The sequence below is a fragment of the Danio rerio genome, chromosome 6, assembly GCF_049306965.1.
Source record: "Danio rerio strain Tuebingen ecotype United States chromosome 6, GRCz12tu, whole genome shotgun sequence".
Classification (NCBI taxonomy): domain Eukaryota; kingdom Metazoa; phylum Chordata; class Actinopteri; order Cypriniformes; family Danionidae; genus Danio; species Danio rerio.
In genome coordinates this window covers 17,917,287-17,935,953 of record NC_133181.1, presented here as the reverse complement: position 1 = coordinate 17,935,953, position 18,667 = coordinate 17,917,287, and the positions used below count along the sequence as shown (strand labels likewise).

Sequence of the window (18,667 nt, the reverse complement as noted above, 5' to 3'; positions counted from 1 at the left end):
TTCACACACAGAATAACGTTAGTGGCCAATGAAAACTGATTATTTAAGCTTATTATAAGGAGGTCGTTGTCCTATCCACAAACTGAATAACTCACTTTTTTAATTACTTATTATTAATTTAGTAATATTTGACCAACTGCCACTACAGGAAAACACTAATATCCTGCACTCGAAATAGGCTACACTACGTCTCAGTAAGCGTAGCTGTTCATGCAGTTAGCCTGTAAAATTTAATTAACACACGCAAGTTGAGCCGCAAGTGTCTTTTAAATTTGCTCTCACACACAAACATTAATTTCATAAATGCGTATTATATATGGCTAATAATATTTGGCAATTGGGATGTTTATAAGGGTCTGACATGCAGGCAGTGGACAGCAGAATGAAGAAATGTTGATTTGATATGTCTAAACGAATGTCCAATTATAATTATATCAATTATTCACACACCCATACACTCACATTCACACACATACACTATGGCCAATTTAGTTTATTCAGTTCACCTATATCGCATGTCTTTGGACTGTGGGGGAAACCAGAGCACCCAGGGGAAAACCACACGAACACAGGGAGAACTTGCAAACTCCACACAGTAATGCCAACTGACCCAGCTGGGACTCAATCCAACGACCTTCTTGCTGTAAGGCGACAGTGCTAACCACTGAGCCACCCTGTCACAATGATATTACTATTTATGACAATAATTGAAATCTCTCCGTCTTGCTGCGATGGCTGTGCTGTGTTTGACTGGCAATAGCTCGGCTTTTAGATTGCTATAGCCTCTTTAAAAGTGAGTCACTTCCTCAAAATGGATAGCTCATTCCTCAAAAGCAAGTATTGATGTCAATGAGAGTGTCAGTGTCATCGAGAGGAAAAGTCCTGACACCACTGTCTATTCACAAGATAGTCAAATGGCTTTGTCTATTTTTTTCAATGTAATAAAGTTCGATTTTGGTGACACTTTCTGAAAATGCTCAAGACAGCACTATATACTATTTGCTCAGCCATTTGAAAACTACAGTAAAGTTAGACATCACTGCATTTAGTGAGGAATCTGATTACAAGACACTGAATATGTATGTTTCACATTTTTACTGCAGATGCTCTTTGCAATTCTAATTTATTCACAGGATTGGCCAAAAGAATAAATACACTCTTATTTACAACAAACATAAACTCCCTTTGGGCAGAGCTGTGCACAACTGTAAACAATATGTGCTGTGCACAACTTTCAAACATTAAGTACAAATTGCAACTGAACCTACAACATACACACGTCTGTAAATCATTCATGAAATTGTTCAATTTAGAAGACATTTTCTGGAAAATAAAGATGTAAAAATTTTAATATAATTTGCTTGTCAGATTTCGGCAACTAGTTCAACATTTTTGTATGTAATGACTCAAGTAATGAAATGAGGACTATTAGTTTTTAAATGGAATGACTTTTCAGCATTCACAAGTTTAGTTTATTTTGACTGACATGACATAAGCCAATAATAATTTTATAAACAGCAGAGAGTTGTATGAAAGCAATTGATACATGTCCAAAAGCATTCGCAATTTATTGGAAGGAATGAGAAACTGCTACTATGATGTGCACAAATGACTAATTGTTTTGAGAAATGCATTAACTGTTGTGCAAATGTAAATAGTGTTGTGAGAAATGCACCAAAGCCACTGAGAAAAACTGTAATATGTTGAATCATTTTGGGTTTTGGAGATAACTGGCAACGTTCTAGTGCCCGGCTACACATGTCATCAATATCTGCACAAGGCTATAAGAATAACGTTAAATCTGGCTAATAATAAAGGATAATTCAAGCTTATTCAAAAAATGATATATTTATTTATTTATTAAAAGCAACATGATTCTCTCCAGCTCATGGCTTTGTTAATACTGAATAGGTTTGAACTGCTGTGATCAGCCCGATTTGAATTTCTGGATTTCAATCATGTCTGTTATGATCAGGGAGGCTGCGATTTGTGTTCAAGATGGCGAGGTGCAAGATTCTATCTTTAAACGGCTCACATTACCAGATAATCTGCGCTGAGAACCGATCAAAGTCCTCGACAAGATTTCATCTCCGATTCCCAGGAGGTCAAAATAAATTGGACTACAACTTCTGTAGTCTGAGCTCAGCTTTAGATAGATAGATGTATTCTCTGCGGCAGGCATTTCTTTTTCAGGTAATGGACACACAACAGACAGAAGAAGGAAACTCACAAGAGCATCAGTGGAGATTTGTCTAAGGAACGCTGGAGAACATTTAGTGCACTGCAGGAGTTCAGCAAGCATGTAGAGCTCTGTTAGTCCTGTCTTTGTCTTTTACAGTCTGGAGTGCAGCTTGTGGAGAAATATAGGAATCACACACCTCAGCAATGACTGGACACTGATGGTCAGGAGTGTCCTTTAAAAACAGGTGGATAGGTGCATGGCATGAATGTCCTTCCAAGAAGAAGAGGGTAGTGGTAGACATAGATTGTTAGCTAGATGTCTTCTCTGTGGCTGTTATTTATTGTAAGTAATGGACATACAGCAGGGAGAAGAGAGAGACTCACAAGAGCATCAGTGGAGATTTTTTTTAAATTGCCGGAGAACAGCATGTGCATTGCAGGAGCTCAGCCATCAGTTAGGGCTCTGTTGGTGCTGTCTTAGTTTTTTGCAGATTGGAGTGAAGCAGAAGGAGAAGAGTCACAAGGGAACAGTGGAGATATATCTGAAGAGCACTGGAGAAAACTTTGTTTATTGCTGAAGATCAGCAGCATGTAGAGTTTTGTTAGTCTTGTTTTTGTCTTGTATGTCAGATTACACTGGGGCATGTGAAGAAACGGGACTCACACCTCAGCAATGACTAGAAACTGATGGTCTGGTTAGTCATTTTACTGAATAGATAGGTGTATAAATGAATAAAAAATAGATGTCCTTCCAAGAGGAAGGGGGTGGTGGTGGGCTTAGATAGTTAGCTAGATGTCTCGTCTTTGGCAGGTGTTCAAGTAATTGACACACAACAGGCAGAAGAAGGAAACTCACAAGAGCATCAGTGGAGATTTATCTGAAGAACACTGGAGATTATCTTGTGCATTGCTGGAGTTCAGCAACATGTAGAGCTCTGTTAGTCGTGTCTTTGTCTTTACAGACTGGAGTGCAGCATGTGGAGTAAAATAGAAATTACACACCTCAGCAATGACTGGACACTGATGGCTAGAGGTTAGGTGTTTCCTGAATGGATGAATAGGTGGATGGATGGATGGATGGATGGATGGATGGATGGATGGATTAAAAATAGATGTCCTTCCAAAAGGAAGGGGGTGGAGGTGGGCATAGATTGTTAGATGTCTTCTCTGTGGCAGTTATTTAAATTGTTCACTGTTAACCCTTGATGTAGATTATGCGGTAAATAACTCTAAAATAGCCAGTGTTCTGCTGTAATGAAAGGAAACAGTATTTTACTGTAAAACCAGCAGGATTTGTATGAAATTGTGTCATGCAAAGAATAAATGACAGTAAAGTTTTTTTTAATCATTATTATTATATGTGTGATTGAGATAAATGTTGCCAGTTGCTTTGACAATGTGCCGTATACCATCAGTGTTGGGGAAAGATATTTTAAAAGTAATGCAATACAATATTGAGTTACTCCCCCAAAAAAGTAACGTTATAATGTAAAGCTGTGTTACTTATACTTATTATGGAAAATAATGTGTTATGTTACCTTTGAGAAAAATTCCTTTTTTTATACCAGGCTGAGGCTTGATCTCTTTCAGAACTTGCAGGTTTTTTCCTTCTTTTTTTTAAATAGAGGAGCTCTGCAATTAACAACACACTCTATAACCTTTATTTACCTCTAAAAACACATCAGATAATAATGATTAAGGAGAATGTTATCTTCTGAGAACTTCCTGAGGCCAGAGCTCTACATGCCGTATACTGTTTAGAGATTAATGACAGTTTTAAGCAATGTGTTTGATGCTTTTGTACTTTTAGTCTTATTAGTGAAGTAAAATGAGCATTTGACACAAACAATCCCCGTTTACTTGTCCTCCATGTGTTCAGAAAAATGACAATACTTTCAGTGCAGAAATGTAAGGCTCTGCCATCTTGGGTTCTGTTTGTTTCTGCTGGGAGAAAATTATTATTATTATTATTATTATTAATTCAACAATTTATTTTTTAAAAGAGAATTAATTAAACTAAGAAGTAACTTGAATACTCCTTAATTTGTTAATGTGTTACTTGTTACTTAGAAAAGTCATATTATTTCATAACTTGTGTTACTTGTAATGCGTTACCCCCAACACTGTAACCATCGATGTCAAACTCAATTCCTGGAGTCCCCCCCCTACTTCAACACACAAGTCCTACTGTATATACACTGCATGTGTTGTTCATTATTGAACCTTTTTGTTTCATTGTGAATAGAAAATGTCTTCATACCTGCTGATTTGTTTAATTTTGTCAGACATTTTCTGTTGTATGTTTGTTTGCCGCCAAAACAATAAAATACATTTGTCTGATGAATTGATTTGCTTTTTATTTTTGAGAACAGTTCAGAAAACTGATTAATTTGAGTCAAACTACAATAACTACTGTATATATGATTTACCATTAATGTGTGTGCAGTAGTGATTATGCTGTGAGTACAGAACTACAGTACAGTAATTAACTGTAAGCAGTTTCCAGTTAGTTTCCGCTACTGCTCTGTTACAGTGACTAACACTGTTGCCAGTATTCCACTGTAAAAAAGTCAAACCTGGTAATATCTAATACATTTATTACAGTATTTATTATTTGTTAACATTGGTTAATGTAAATAAAGTTTCATTGTTAATTCACGTGAACTCACAGGACATTAACTGATATTAACAATTTAATATTACATTAATAATAAAACAGCCCAGACCTGGCAATGGTCATGCAAGCAGACTAGCTTTTCTAACACTGAAGCATATATATGCATAAACACACTCCTCAAAGATCTCTCAAATTAATATTGTCTGCAGATGCTTTATTTTAATAATCGTACATAAACATTAGATCAGTCAGTATCAAAGTCAAAACTGTGAACAAAAAAAACTTTTAAAAAATCTCAAGATCACATTTAAAAAATGAGTTCACCCAAATGGTTCACGCCACTAGTACTTCACAGCTACTGTGGGGTCACCCATTGTGGAGAGGTCTCAGCTGAGATGCCCAACCAAGACAAACCACCTGATTCTGGATAGCAGAAGATTCTGGACCACACCATAGTCTTCAAAATAAGAATCTAAAACTTCCAGTAGGTGGTGGTAAATATATACACTTACATACCTTTAACTACACATGACATTTTACTCTACCTTACATATTACTCACCCGAATTGTATAAGGGTCTTTCTCCCAATAAAGTGCCTTCGAGACATCAAAATTATAAAACAAAATTGTTTGAGAGTTTTGATTTAACCACAGTTGTTGTATTAATTAGACCTTATTCCAGGGATGGGCAAACTTAATCCCAGAGGGCCGGTGTCCCTGCAGAGTTTTGTTCCAACCCTAATCAAACAGACCTGAACAAACTAATCAGTGTCTTCAAGATCACTTGAACTCTATAGGGAAGTCTGTTTGAATAGGGTTGGAGCTAAACTATGCAGGACACTGGCCCTCCAGGATCAAGTTTGCCCACACCTGCCTTGGACTGTAAGAAATGAATGTTGGTCAAGCTCCTGCACTTTTTACAAATAATCTGCAAGTAGAAAAACAGTAAACAAACCTCACATTGTGTCAACCCTGTCATGGACAAATGTAAAGTATCAGTACAGTCAGAGCATCTGGAAAGTTTTCATAGCGCTTCACTTTAACCACATTTTTATGTTACAACCTTAATTCAAAATGAGTCAAATTCATTTATTACCTCTAAATTCTACACACAATACCCCATAATGACAATGTGAAAAAAATAAATAATTTTAAATAGTTTCAAATCATCTCACAAATGTTTTAAGTGTTGCCCAGCCCGCAGCTCTACAGTTGTCTGTTAGAGAGGCTCTGCTTGCTAATGCCCAGGAGGATGCGGGACTTCTAGCTGAGTGTGCACTTATCCCTGAGGACACACCTTGATTTGGGTATGATACACAAGGGTGATGGCATCCACAACCCAGTGTGCCAGCCTCTGCTTGGATATGGCACTTTCCTTCTGCCGACTGCCAAAACAGACACAAAGCAAAATAAAACAAAAAGAAAAAGAAAAAAAAAACAGACTAGAGAATGCTCTGTTTGGGCCACGTAAACACCCAGTGTGCGACCTGATCACAGCAATGGAGGGGTTAAGTAAGCCTCCTCCAGGGTCAATGCTTAAAGTCTCACTATCTGATCTGGAGTGGTAGGAACCTTGGGCACATAGCCAGGCCAGAGTCTCAAGACTATGTGAGAGTTAGCTGGCCCAAATTCCAAGCATGATTTGCTGACAGAAAATGCCTCCAGGTCCCGGACTCTGTTAATAGAAGCCAGTGTGATGAGCAGAGCTGTCTTCAAGAAAAGAAAACTTAAAGATACTGAATCAAGCGGCTCTCTTTGCAGTGCGCAGAGGACCACAGAGTGATCCCAAAAGGTCATGAGAGGTCAGCTACCGATGCTGGCAGGTCACTTAAGGTTTCTATGTCATGTCTATAGATCACACATGAAGGTTTCAGAGATTTGATTTGATTTATTTATTTTCAAACAGAAATATCATACATAAAACATCATTAACAAAAAATACATTTCAACATGGTGGAAAATGGAGTGGGATGAAGCACAAGCTTATTATTTTCCCACTTCATTACCACACACATCATTCGTCTATTACTTAAACTGATTTCTTCTTTCACTGATCTCTTCTTTTTCATAAAATATATTTTATCCTTTTGGCATCTTTGACAAATTATATGTTTGATTCCATTTGTAAAAAATACACTGCAAATAATTAAAATGTCATCATACCTTTCTCGTTTTATTTATAAAGGATTTGTATGCTCCAAATAGCCCACATTTTCCATCAGTCTAATGACTTTTTTGTATTTTAAGGGATTGATTGTATTTGAAAACAACATCAATTAGGACTAACAAAAACCAGAAACAACTATCTAACTAATGCTGAGATGACTTATTAGCCGCTTTTCCACTATCGTGCTGAATCGTTCTTTAAACAGAACTGTTCCATTCCGTGCCAAACCGGGCCAGACAGCACGGATACGGTTTCATTTTCCACTGTCGTGCTGCGACAAAGCTCTTTAAAACATTATACAAAACGCATCAGTAGATGCCTTGGTAACGCAATGTAAACGACTCCCTTTGTTCAATTAAAGTTAAATAAGAGCCGAAACTAATTTTTTTTTTCATAAAAGCAAAAGCAACCATGTGACTAAACACTGTTATGCCGCTCTATCAAATAGGGGTGCTAAATATAGGTACATGTGCACCCTTATTTATATTTTGCGCAGCTCTGGCTAAATTTTATTTGGAGGGAAAATTACCAAAATGTAACGTGATGATTGAAAATAATTGGAGGGGAAATAAATAAAATTTAAAATCTCTGAACATAACAGAAAAATAAACAATGATAAGACAACAATAATAGTGCATTTGCATTATAGTGGCAGAAATATCATTTTGGACAGGCCTTGTCAAAGGTGAGCCGCGCACTTTCACTAATAAAAACACAGCACATAAATTATTTCATTTTTAACAATTAATTAAATTACACTGCGTTTTTATATCAAAAGTTGATAATGATATAAAATATACTACATTATGATGGTAAAATGAAATTAAGCGATGGCTGTTATTTGTTTTACTATTCAAACATTAAATAACGAATGCAGCAAGTGAAATAAAAAACGAATATGAAACAACACATATATAGCAGGATTTAAAGCATATAAAGCACTATTATATTTAGCAAAATGCTGCTCTATTATCTTTTTATTTTGATCATTTTATTATTATTATTATTATTATTATTATTATTATTATTATTATTATTATTATTATTATTATTATTTGTTCATAATTAACTAACAAGCTGTAGGCAAATTATTACTAGACGTTTTAGAAAATATTTGCGTAGCTATATTAAAGATCACTAAGAACAAAAAAACAAAAACACAGAAACATGTTACATGAACAAAAAAACAAAAACACAGAAACATGTTACAACTTATGTATAACTGAATCATATAATTGCCTAGAGCTGAAATGATGAAAATCAAACATTTGTCAAAACGTATTGATATTTTTTGAGTAAAAGCAATACTGACATTTAAGAATCCATATTTATTTAATTCATTCATTCTTTTGACTTGTTCATTAGTGCATACGCTATAATATAAATCCTACAACAGTACCTTGGACAGTTACATTGCCGCTCCGTAAAGCTTTCAAGCAAAGTCTTTTGGACGGCCGACATTACAACACGAACACGCCGTCCTTCAGGTGGTCTCGCCGGTATTAACAAGCTGTCCTGGCTTTGAATTAAAAAGTGCAATTATTTCCTCGTTGTTAAAAGAGTCTGCAAGTTCGTGTCCCATGGATATAGTGATGTAGTTGTGGAATTTGGACATCGACGATGCAAATCGTGACTTTATTCGCTTTATTCGATGCGCAGCAGGAAAAAAAGTCAGCAGCGCAAGTCGCTGGCATGTCTCTCCCGGATCAGAGCGAGTTTTGTGCTGTGAAATACAGCACAATAAACTCACATTCAGCAGGCGAAGTAGGTCTGTATTCGTCAATAAAATAATAACTTTAATGAATAAAATATGTTCGTAAGAATGTGATGAGTTATTCACTTCTCTGCCAGAGACTGCTCTATGGTTTTAAAACCCTTTTCAAACTGTTTCGTTTAGATCTGGATCATTATTTTATATTAAATGTACTGTAGTTTATTGAGGATGTCTGATGACTAGCGCGCTTCTGCTGAGCCAGCTGTGGTAGCTTAGCAACCGAGTCGCGACGTCAACACACAGAATCTGTCAGCACAGTTCAGCACGGTTGTCTAACCGTGCCGAGAATTCCGGGCCAAGAACGGTTTGTAATCGTGCCGCGCCGTTCCAGGCTCAGTGGAGAAACAACCGTAACCGTACCGAAGTGTTCTTAGAATGGTTTGGCACGATAGTGGAAAAGCAGCTATTGATATTTGTGTGCAATAATTCCAAAATGTATGTCTAATCATTATTAAATATTAATGATGACAATAATACTAACAATGAATTACATCTCTCATGATCGTGCTGCCCTGAATGTGCTTGAATGTAAGTTATCTATTTATTTACCAATATATTATCATTTATTGTATCAAATGCCTTCTTTAAATCTATAAAAATTCCAACTACCTTCTCCTTTTTCTGATCTGGACGTAAGTGCCAGATGGAAAACCTCCTTGAGAAAGAAGGTCCTTCCTCAGGAGAATCTGTCAGGGAGGGTCTGTCCCGAGGAGTGTGAGTTCTGGAAACCAGGTCTGGGTGGGCCAGTGTGGTGCAACCAGCAAGATCTGCTCCTCGTCCTCCCTGACCTTGCCCAGGGTCTGTACAAGAAGACTCACTAGGGAAACGCAAACTTGCCTGATACACATGTCCGAAGCCAGCAGTGAGCCAGTGCATCTGTGCTGAGCGGAGCAGTGGCCGGTCTTGGCTAAAGCAAACAGGTAAACCTGAGTTTCTCCAATACCCCCGTATCAGCTGGAGTACTTTAGGGTGAAGTTGGCACTTTCCTAGGAGTGTGAGCTGCATGATATTCCTTGGTGCTTCCCATTGACATCCCTGAGACATGCAACAAAAACCTAAAATTAATAACAAAATTTAACATGAACCTGTTTATAATAAGAACAATTAAGAACAATCAGTAAATAAAAGTGAATAAAGAGTTAAATGTGAAGTGCCATTAGAAACTCCTGGAATGTCAGTCGCTTTGTAAAAATGAACAGTATTTTACTGTAAATCAGGAAATTCTCCATTAGATTTATTAGTGTTTTATAACAGATTTGGACAGTTGCACAGTTTAACCAAGCTTAATGTTGTGTTCAATGTTCTCTGTATTTCTCAGTTCTCCTGCATTTGTTCTGTTAATAGGTGTGGATGCCAGTTCACAGGCCAGTACTCATGAACTTTGAGAGCCAGTTTTTGGGGAAACTGTATCAAAGATAGGGGTGTAACGATACACTCAAGTCCTGACGATGCACTGAGGTCTTATGAAGCAAAGGAATCTCTCTCTGTGCAACAAAGTAAACATTATTTACAAATGTATCATCTGTAATATCTCTGTGACTGACTTTTTCTTCATGAATATGTTGTGAATTTAAAGACGAGACAAACCAGGAGGATTTTTCGGGTATCTTCAGAGCAGAATCCTTTAATAAGAACTCGCCGTTGCTGTGATTCATCAAGAAAATCTCTCAACTACTGCAGCTGACACTCAGTTAAATCCACAAGTTAGTGGGCAGTGCTTATTAGTAGAAACAGAAACTGCCATTACAGGTTTAGTACAAAAGTCTTTTTTCGGCTTTTGTCAGACAAAAGACACAGCCGTGTCTGGAACAGAGGATGACATGGGAGGGAATTTTCACTTCTGTCCCGTTCCCACTCTCACAGAAAGAAATCTTTTCCCGTCCCACTCCCAGACCAAAGTTTAAAAAATGATCCTGTCCCATCCCGCTCCTATTTAAAATGACTCCCGCTCCTGTACCGCTCCATATATATTTTTTCTTCATTTAGTCTTTAGGTAATACATATCATTTGATTTGATCTGCTCCCCATCCCGTTTTAGACCAGCTGCTGAGTCCCTGTTTCTAGATTTTCTGGAGATCAGTTACAGTGAATGAAAGAGTAGTTCACACCATGTCTACAATAGTTTAATGAGCCCAAACAGCACATAAAGCTGCATTTATCTCATTTATTGAAAACTGTTTAATTAAGAAGAGCTTCTACTATTACAGGCAGCAGCTCTTTCACTAATTTTGTTGGAATTGAGTCTAACATGCATTTAGCTGGTTTAGAACCATTTATCATTTTATCTAGCTCTTCCTTCCTGTTCTGTGATTTTGAAGCACTGTAAATTATCTAGATTCAGTGGAATGTTGAGAAGTATAAGGCGGTGCAGAAAGTTTAGCGTCTTCTATTTTCTGTCTGAAGGCTTTTATTTCATCACTAAAAAAATCATCACTACTAATTTGCGGTGGGACATTTTGTTCCAAAGATGACTGATTATTTGTTAATTTAGCAATGGTGTTAAATAAAAATCTAAGACTGTTATGATTATTTTCAATCGGTTTGTGGAGGTGCTCAATTCTGGCAGATTTTAGAGCTCTCCTATAGCTGTGGGAAGCACTGAATCTTATAGTTACGACATTTTCATTTTGTTAAAAATAATGTTTCTCATAAGAAAGGTGGGGGATGGGATTAAAACTGACATTACATTCTTAAAATCAGAGGAGTGTAATAATTGAGTGTTTAAAATGGCTTTTCTTGACTGTGAACACTCTTATTTGTCAGTCACTGATCATTATGCTCTACATGCTTAACTGTGTTTTTTCTACTGTGCAGGTTCAGAGATGTGGCAGCCATGTGGACGGACCCTTCAACCATGACCACCTCCTGAAGTCACATTATGCTCTATTTATCGAAGATGTTCTGCTCTCTCTTTGAACTATTTGGGCCTCATCAATTCTCTTGATCTGGGATATAGTCTGAAGATTGTTTCTCAGGATTACTGAATCGCATTTACTGTAATTCACCCGATTAAAATCAATCATTCCATCAAAAAACAAACAAATCTCTGTGCATATACTGTATTTACTATTGTCTGCATTGAAATTATTCTAATAAGCATTATTTAGGCAGTTTTGGAATCGTGTCTGTGTTCAAGAATATGATGCATCGTCTTCTTAATTAAATCTAGTTTAGAGTTATAGCACAGAAACTTAGCATGCTGAATGTCTAGCGGTTATTACTCTTATTTATTTCAAACTAATTGTTTTATTCATTTTATACAGTATATTCAAATGTATTTAAGTTATCATACATGTAATGTGAGCAATAAATTGTATGAAAACATGCTTCATTTTAAATTTGTAAGTGGCGAAACGGGCAGTCATAAATGTTGTGATTTTGAGAAAATAAAATCTCATTTTAATTACGCTGTAAAAAGCAATTAGTTGACTATAAAAAGGTAAGTTAAGTCAACTTAATAGGTCCTCATATTTTTAAGGGAAGTCAATTGGTCACTTTTAAGGCAGCGGTTTTGATCCCTTCATTAAAGTAACTAATCGCTTTTTATAGGAAACAAAATGATGTTTTACATTTGAAGGTGACATTTATTCTTGATTTACTCTTAGTAACACAGTTTGTTTCATTCAGCGCATGATATTCTTTGGTCTGAAAATAGTTGTTGATTACAAACCAGATAATAGTCAGTGTTTAATGATTTATTTCAGCCTTCAGAAGGGCCTGATTGTTTAATCTTTGACATTTTTACTTGGCTCGACTTAATTAATGTTGACTGTGCTTCAAGTAATTGTAATAGTTCATAAAGCAATGTACTTTGTTTACATCTTTGTTTATTACTGTGATGTGCTGCATTGACTTGGATCTGAAAGTGTGACGGTGTCACATTCGTCCAGACATACTTAATAAAGATTCATTTAATCATGTAAGAACTGACCCTTTAGAGCAACGCAACTGTGATTAAAGTAAAGCAGCAAGTAACAGAAGCTGATTTGAATGTAATGTTGTGACTTTTTAACAGGTCATTTGCTGTTAAATTTGTAATAAATAATAAATATATTCAAGTTTTTTTCCAATCTTGGTTTTAATAGATGGTGACTACATTGTGAGTTCTATTGTATCTCTGCTGTATTTGCTCAATGTTACAGTTCTCTGTTCAGAATGTTGATTATTTATATCACAGAAATGGGATTCATTCAAACGTAATGTATTATGTATGGATTTCAGTGTTGACTGCTGTAAGATTTTATGTGATTAATAATATGACATAAAATCTCATTTTTCATTGCGATCTCATTTTCACGTCATTGCAAGGATACTTATGAAGGTAAAAATGAATATGTATTTGCTTCTGTCATTTCTATTTCTAAAGACAGTTAATTGTGCTCCAGTGACTTATAATTGTATAATCATGGCCATATTCTGAGTCTGAAATAGTGTTATTCTGAATGTCTTAACACCCTTGGCAGTCTTTTTCCAGTATAACATCATATAACAGGTTATGTCACCATATACAAAATAGATCATGCGTTTTGCAAAGATAATCATTTATTTTAGGTCTGTAAGAATTGAAATATTACAAATATTTTTGATGTCTTTGACAATTCAAAACATGAGCTGAAAACAGGGCCAATGGACTCCACAACCCACCAGGGGGAATGCGGGAAAAACCAGTTCCTGCTGCATTTGCATCTGAGTATGCTGAAACTCAGCTTCATCCCCCCAACTCACGCATATGGTCATTTCAATGTTTGAATGTTCTAGATTAACCAAACTGACTTTAACTATCATGTTTGATATCATTTGAAATGTCTCAGTGCGATTGGTACAATGGTCTCGTTCTCTCAGAAATAGACATAATCAAAACGATAAATATATAACTTCAGGCATCTTTTGAACCACTGTGAAGGGTGTGACAATCTTTAAGTTATGATTGCTGCTGAATGACGCATTGTATGACTTCATTTCATGATTTTTCTTTCAATAAAGTCTCTTGGTCTCACGTAGGTTTTGTTTGTTTTCTGCGCCAGTGATTTATACTTGAATATGTATGGAATTGTATTTTTACTTATTAGATGATTTAGCTGATCTCTTATTTACTCAGCATCACTGCAGCATCACAGAATGACTCTTTGACTCACACTGTAAACACTAATAAGTTGAGACTACTCAAATCTATAACTCTACAATTCAATTAATTGAGTTGACCAAATGTGGTCTCTTCATTAAATTAAATTTTTAAGCACAGATAACTTAAAATACAAGGGCTAACTGGCCCAGCCGTGAATCGAACCAGCGACCTTCTTACTGTGAGTCGACAATGCTAACCACTAAGTCACTGTGTTGCCCCAGCGTGTATATAAATTAAGAAAAATGTATATCAGCATTTAAATATCTACTAACTAATTTAACTTTTCCCTTTCGTCAGATGGGTTCAGGTAGTGCCTCTGTCCTGCTGCGCTTCAGGAGAATTCAGCATCACAAGCAAAATGACCACCTTGAGTCAAATAACATATATTGACCAATCAGTGCGGTTGTCAAGGCAGAATCTCAAGCACAACCAATCATTTTAAACAGAGACATGGTGAATCATTTAAAGAAATTAAAATGTTAAGTTCAGAGAACTTAAAATATGAATTAAAGTTTTTTGCTGCCTAATGAGTAAGTTAAACACACATTTGATGCCAAAACTTGGTATTTTTATTAATATCAAGTTATATTGACTTAATATCTTTAGTAATGACAACAACAGGGTTTAAAGTGGATTAAACCAATAGGCGAAGTAAGCAGCTGAAGTTAGGGCCCAAAGGAAGTCTGGAGGCAACAATAAATACTAATAACAGTTTCTATAAATTATATATAATCTCATTTCCTGTCGTATTTTGTAGGATAAGGCTCTAACAAATACAAATTTACTTTAATCAGTACATGTGTGCAATTGTGTCCCCCCACCCCCAATCATGGATCAGTCCAGCAGTCAAATCAGATGAAAATTTAGTTTTAGAAAACAAATAGTTTGTTCATTATTTTTAGTTGTGAACTCATTTTAAGCAAACAAATCTTTTAAAATGTAGAGATTGTGTTCAGATAAAAATATAGAAAGCAAGACAGAGTGCTATAAGATAAAGACAGCTAAATAAATAAGCAAATATGAAAAGTGCTTATTACTGAAGGACTTCTGGGTCTCATGACTCGAATTGCTTAGGGCCCCCAAATCACCAAATCCGGCCCTGCTCATAACAAACAATCATCATGATCACGGTACAAAGTTTAGAGTAAACAATGTTATTAACACTATGAGCTGTATTTGTTAAAATAAATGTTAAATTATTGTGTGTTTCATTAGACAAACTGTTGAGATGATAAAAAACACGCAGTCTTATACGTTTTAGTTAAATTGTGATTCTCTGTGCTGAACATTGCCCCCCTGTGTTGTCTATGATCACTTACTGAGGAGAGACGTGACCCTGCACCACAAAAGCACTTTTTTACTTCTTTTAGTTTGAGCACACGCTTTTTAAAATGATTGAGCTGTTGAAACTTTGACCTACACATGAAAATAAACAAAATGTACATTTTAAATTACTTTCAAAATTATAATTGTATTCTAACCTGAAACTGAAGATCGTCCTAAAAAGAGATTTATTGCACTATATTGGGATAATTTGCAATTTGATATGCACAAAAGAAGAAAAACACAGTAGTGTTTACTTTAAATTCTCGTAAGAAGTTTAGTATTTGTATTTTTTCTAACTTTGAATTGAAGATTATATCAAAAAACTATTCAGCACTCTTCAATGTTGAAATTTTGTAGTTAAAGGTCCACAAAAACACAATATTGTTCATTTCAAATTCTCATAGAAACTTTTCTTTTTTACCTAAAATTGAAGATCATTCAAAATAAAAAACATTTGTTAAATATTAGCATGCGTGTATGGACATTTACTGAGTTTATTATCGACAGATCTGTGTTTAAGTAAAACAATTCGGCTAGTTTAGATTTTTATGTTTTAAATTCAGACATCAAATATTGCAAATAAAGGTTTGGTCTAGTTAGTTCAGCACACTACAGACAGCATGATCATATCTGACTGAACAGAGTCTCCTAATTCCTCCAGTGTCTGTGTTCATTCATTCATTTTCCTTCAGCTTAGTCCCTTTATTCATCAGGGGTCGCCACAGGGGAATGAACCGCCAAAATATCCAGCATATGTTTTACACAGCAGATGCCCTTCCAGCTTCAACCCAGTACTGAGAAAAATCCACACACTCTCACATGCACAAACACACTATGGCCAATTTAGTTTATTCAATTCACATAAACCACATGTCATTGAACTGTGGGGGAAACCCATGCCAACACATGGAGAACATTCAAACTCCACACATAAATGCCAACTGGCCCTGCTGGTACTCGAACCAGCGACCTTCTTGCTGTGAGGTTACAGTGCTAACCACTGAGTCACTGTGCTGCCCTAGGTTTGAACATTTACATTTTAGTGAAACCAGTAAAGACAAAAAAACTGCTGTAATTGCGTATAAAATAACTTTATTGTTTATGATTTATTTAACATCTGTCCCCGTTTTTCTCTAAGTGGAAGTGTAGACTAGCTTGTGTGTGTGTGTGTGTGTGTGTGTGTGTGTGTGTGTGTGTGTCTTCAGCTCGTACAGCTTCACACAGAGCCTCACAGATGCAGCAGAGGAAGCTCAGGATCAGGATCTGTTCTCCTCAGTTCCTCTGCCCCTCCTGCTCTCCTTCTACAAATCATTGACAGCGTTTATCTACACTGAACCTGACAATGCAACCCAAGCCATGACTGCTGGATTCAGATAAGTGTAATGTCACTGGCCACCTGTGCAGTGCAACCAGGGATGGCTCTCAATGTCATCTAAACTGGGCCGATCAGCCGATGCTGCACTGAGACACCAGCGAATCAGCTGACGGCACTCTGTTACACACAACACCGTCTTCAGAACCACACAAAAACACACTTCTGCTCGCTCACCTGGCTATCTCTGAATGTGTCTGAATCTCTTACCTGTTGACAAGCTCCTAGGGAAGGTCAGTCTGCTTCTGGACGTGACCCTCTGTGCGCCTCTGAATGGGAAACGGTCACACAGGATGTTGTAGAGCGTCACTCCTACTGACCAGACTGTAGCTGGAGTCGCATGGTAGCGATGACTACGAAACCACTCAGGAGGAGCGTATGCAGGAGTGCCTGAGAGACATAAGAAGACCACAAACATCTGCTCAACATGCTCCAGTACAGACAAATTCCCTTTAGTGGATCAGCAGAAGTTCACAAACATCAACAGAACGTTTCCTTCTGTAACTCAAACTCACCTGCAAAGTATTTGTAGGCTGATCGCTTCAGCAGATCTCCACAGCCGAAGTCCAGCAGCTTGATGTCCTGGGACTCTGTGGAGATCAGGAGGTTTTCTGGTTTGACGTCCCGGTGCAGGACGCCGCGGCTCTCGCAGTGTTTTAGGGCCGCAATCAGCTGCACCAGCACTTTCTTGGCCAGACGCTCATCCAGACAGCCGTTCTCCTCACAGAAGCTCTGGAGATCTTGGCAAGGATCCGGTCGCTCCAGGATCAGGATGTAGCGTCTGGGACGGTCAAACCAGTCCAGCAGCTGCAGGACACTGGGGCAGGCAGGAGCTGACGCAACACGGGTCATCAATGCCACCTCAAGCGGCAGCCGACCCAGACCATCCTGCAGGACAAACCCTCCATTATATCCAGAACTGAATTAAACACAGCAAACACAACAGATTCACATCAAAACATACAACTTTCAGTCGTTCGGGGGTCCGGTCCTTCGACACGTACTTGATGGCCACCTGCAGACAGAAAAAGCAGAGTAAATCACACCTGCCTGATTGTGACACATGACATTTACTGACGGCAACATTTCTAAAGCATGTCTGAACAAAGGAGGGAAGAAAATCTCTTACTGGCAGTCCATCAGACCTGCGCATCCCAGCAAACACAGAGCCGAATCCACCTCGTCCCAGCAACGGGCCCTTCAGGTACAAGTCTGCAACACAGAAGAGCACAAGAAATGAAGAAAAGAGAGAAAGAGAAAACATGCTGCGGTCTCTTCAATGACAAATCATTTCATTTCTGAGCCATAAGATCTAAAAGATGAGCTGTGCTGACCTCTGCGAGAGCGTTTGGCTGGTCTGCTGGACGAGGTGGACGCCGTTTGCTGGCTGCTGCTCTGCCTTTTCCTCTTGCTGTTCCTCTGGTCTGTGGATGCAGAATCAGCCAAATGTGAAGGCAGAGGAGCCAAAAAACCAGGAAGCTCAGTGGTGCCGTCCCGTGTATCTTCTGTGCATCAAAACATTTTTAATGAATCTTTTTTGTTAACTTCTGTAATCCTTTTCATATTAGTCAAACATCATACAGCATCATACAGTGATATACAATGACAAACAAATGAAAGATTAAAAACACTCACCTCCTCTTTCTTCACCCATGTGGGACATGGACAATCTCCTCCAACCTGCAATAAAACAGACAAATACAGACAAATATGAAAATAAATGTAAAACAAAGTAAAGAAAAAAGAAGAAGAAGAAGAAGAAGAAGGAATGAAAAAACAGCAACAAAATTGTATTTAAAAAAATAATCAGAAAAATAACTAAAATAAAGATGATTAGAGAAATTGTGCTCTTTAAAATAAGTCTTTTTCTCTCAGAAATCCTCCAACAGCTTCAGAAATCTCAGGATTCGCACAGAAATGCTCTGCAAAGTCGCCTCGTCTCTCAACCAACAGATTGCGATGGGTTTGATTGTTTTTATATGCAGTCAGAATTCATATCATAACACGCGTTGCTATAGCAACTAAAATTGTAAAATACAAATAGCCAAAAAGGGGTATAAATCCGATTAGTTCTAATTAAAAGCTCTTGTTATTAAATTAAAAAT

The 18,667-nt window shown here is 37.1% G+C and overlaps 1 protein-coding gene across 2 annotated transcripts; it reads right to left on the bottom strand.

The window, feature by feature from the left end:
- Positions 1-9,257: 9,257 nt before the first annotated feature.
- LOC137495942 (serine/threonine-protein kinase pim-3-like) lies at positions 9,258-18,513 on the bottom strand. 2 transcript variants are annotated; one of them, XM_073953900.1, is made up of 8 exons: positions 18,198-18,513; positions 17,897-18,067; positions 17,692-17,774; positions 17,527-17,577; positions 17,078-17,450; positions 16,773-16,952; positions 16,587-16,682; positions 16,262-16,491 (listed from the first exon to the last, which is right to left on the bottom strand). In XM_073953900.1, the coding sequence occupies exons 1-8, from the start codon at positions 18,223-18,225 to the stop codon at positions 16,463-16,465; spliced, it is 1,011 nt and encodes a 336-aa protein (XP_073810001.1). In that variant the 5' UTR covers positions 18,226-18,513; the 3' UTR covers positions 16,262-16,462. The 2 variants fall into 2 exon arrangements, with proteins under 2 accessions (XP_073810002.1, XP_073810001.1); XM_073953901.1 differs by lacking the exons at positions 16,262-16,491; positions 16,587-16,682 and adding an exon at positions 9,258-9,774.
- Positions 18,514-18,667: the final 154 nt, after the last annotated feature.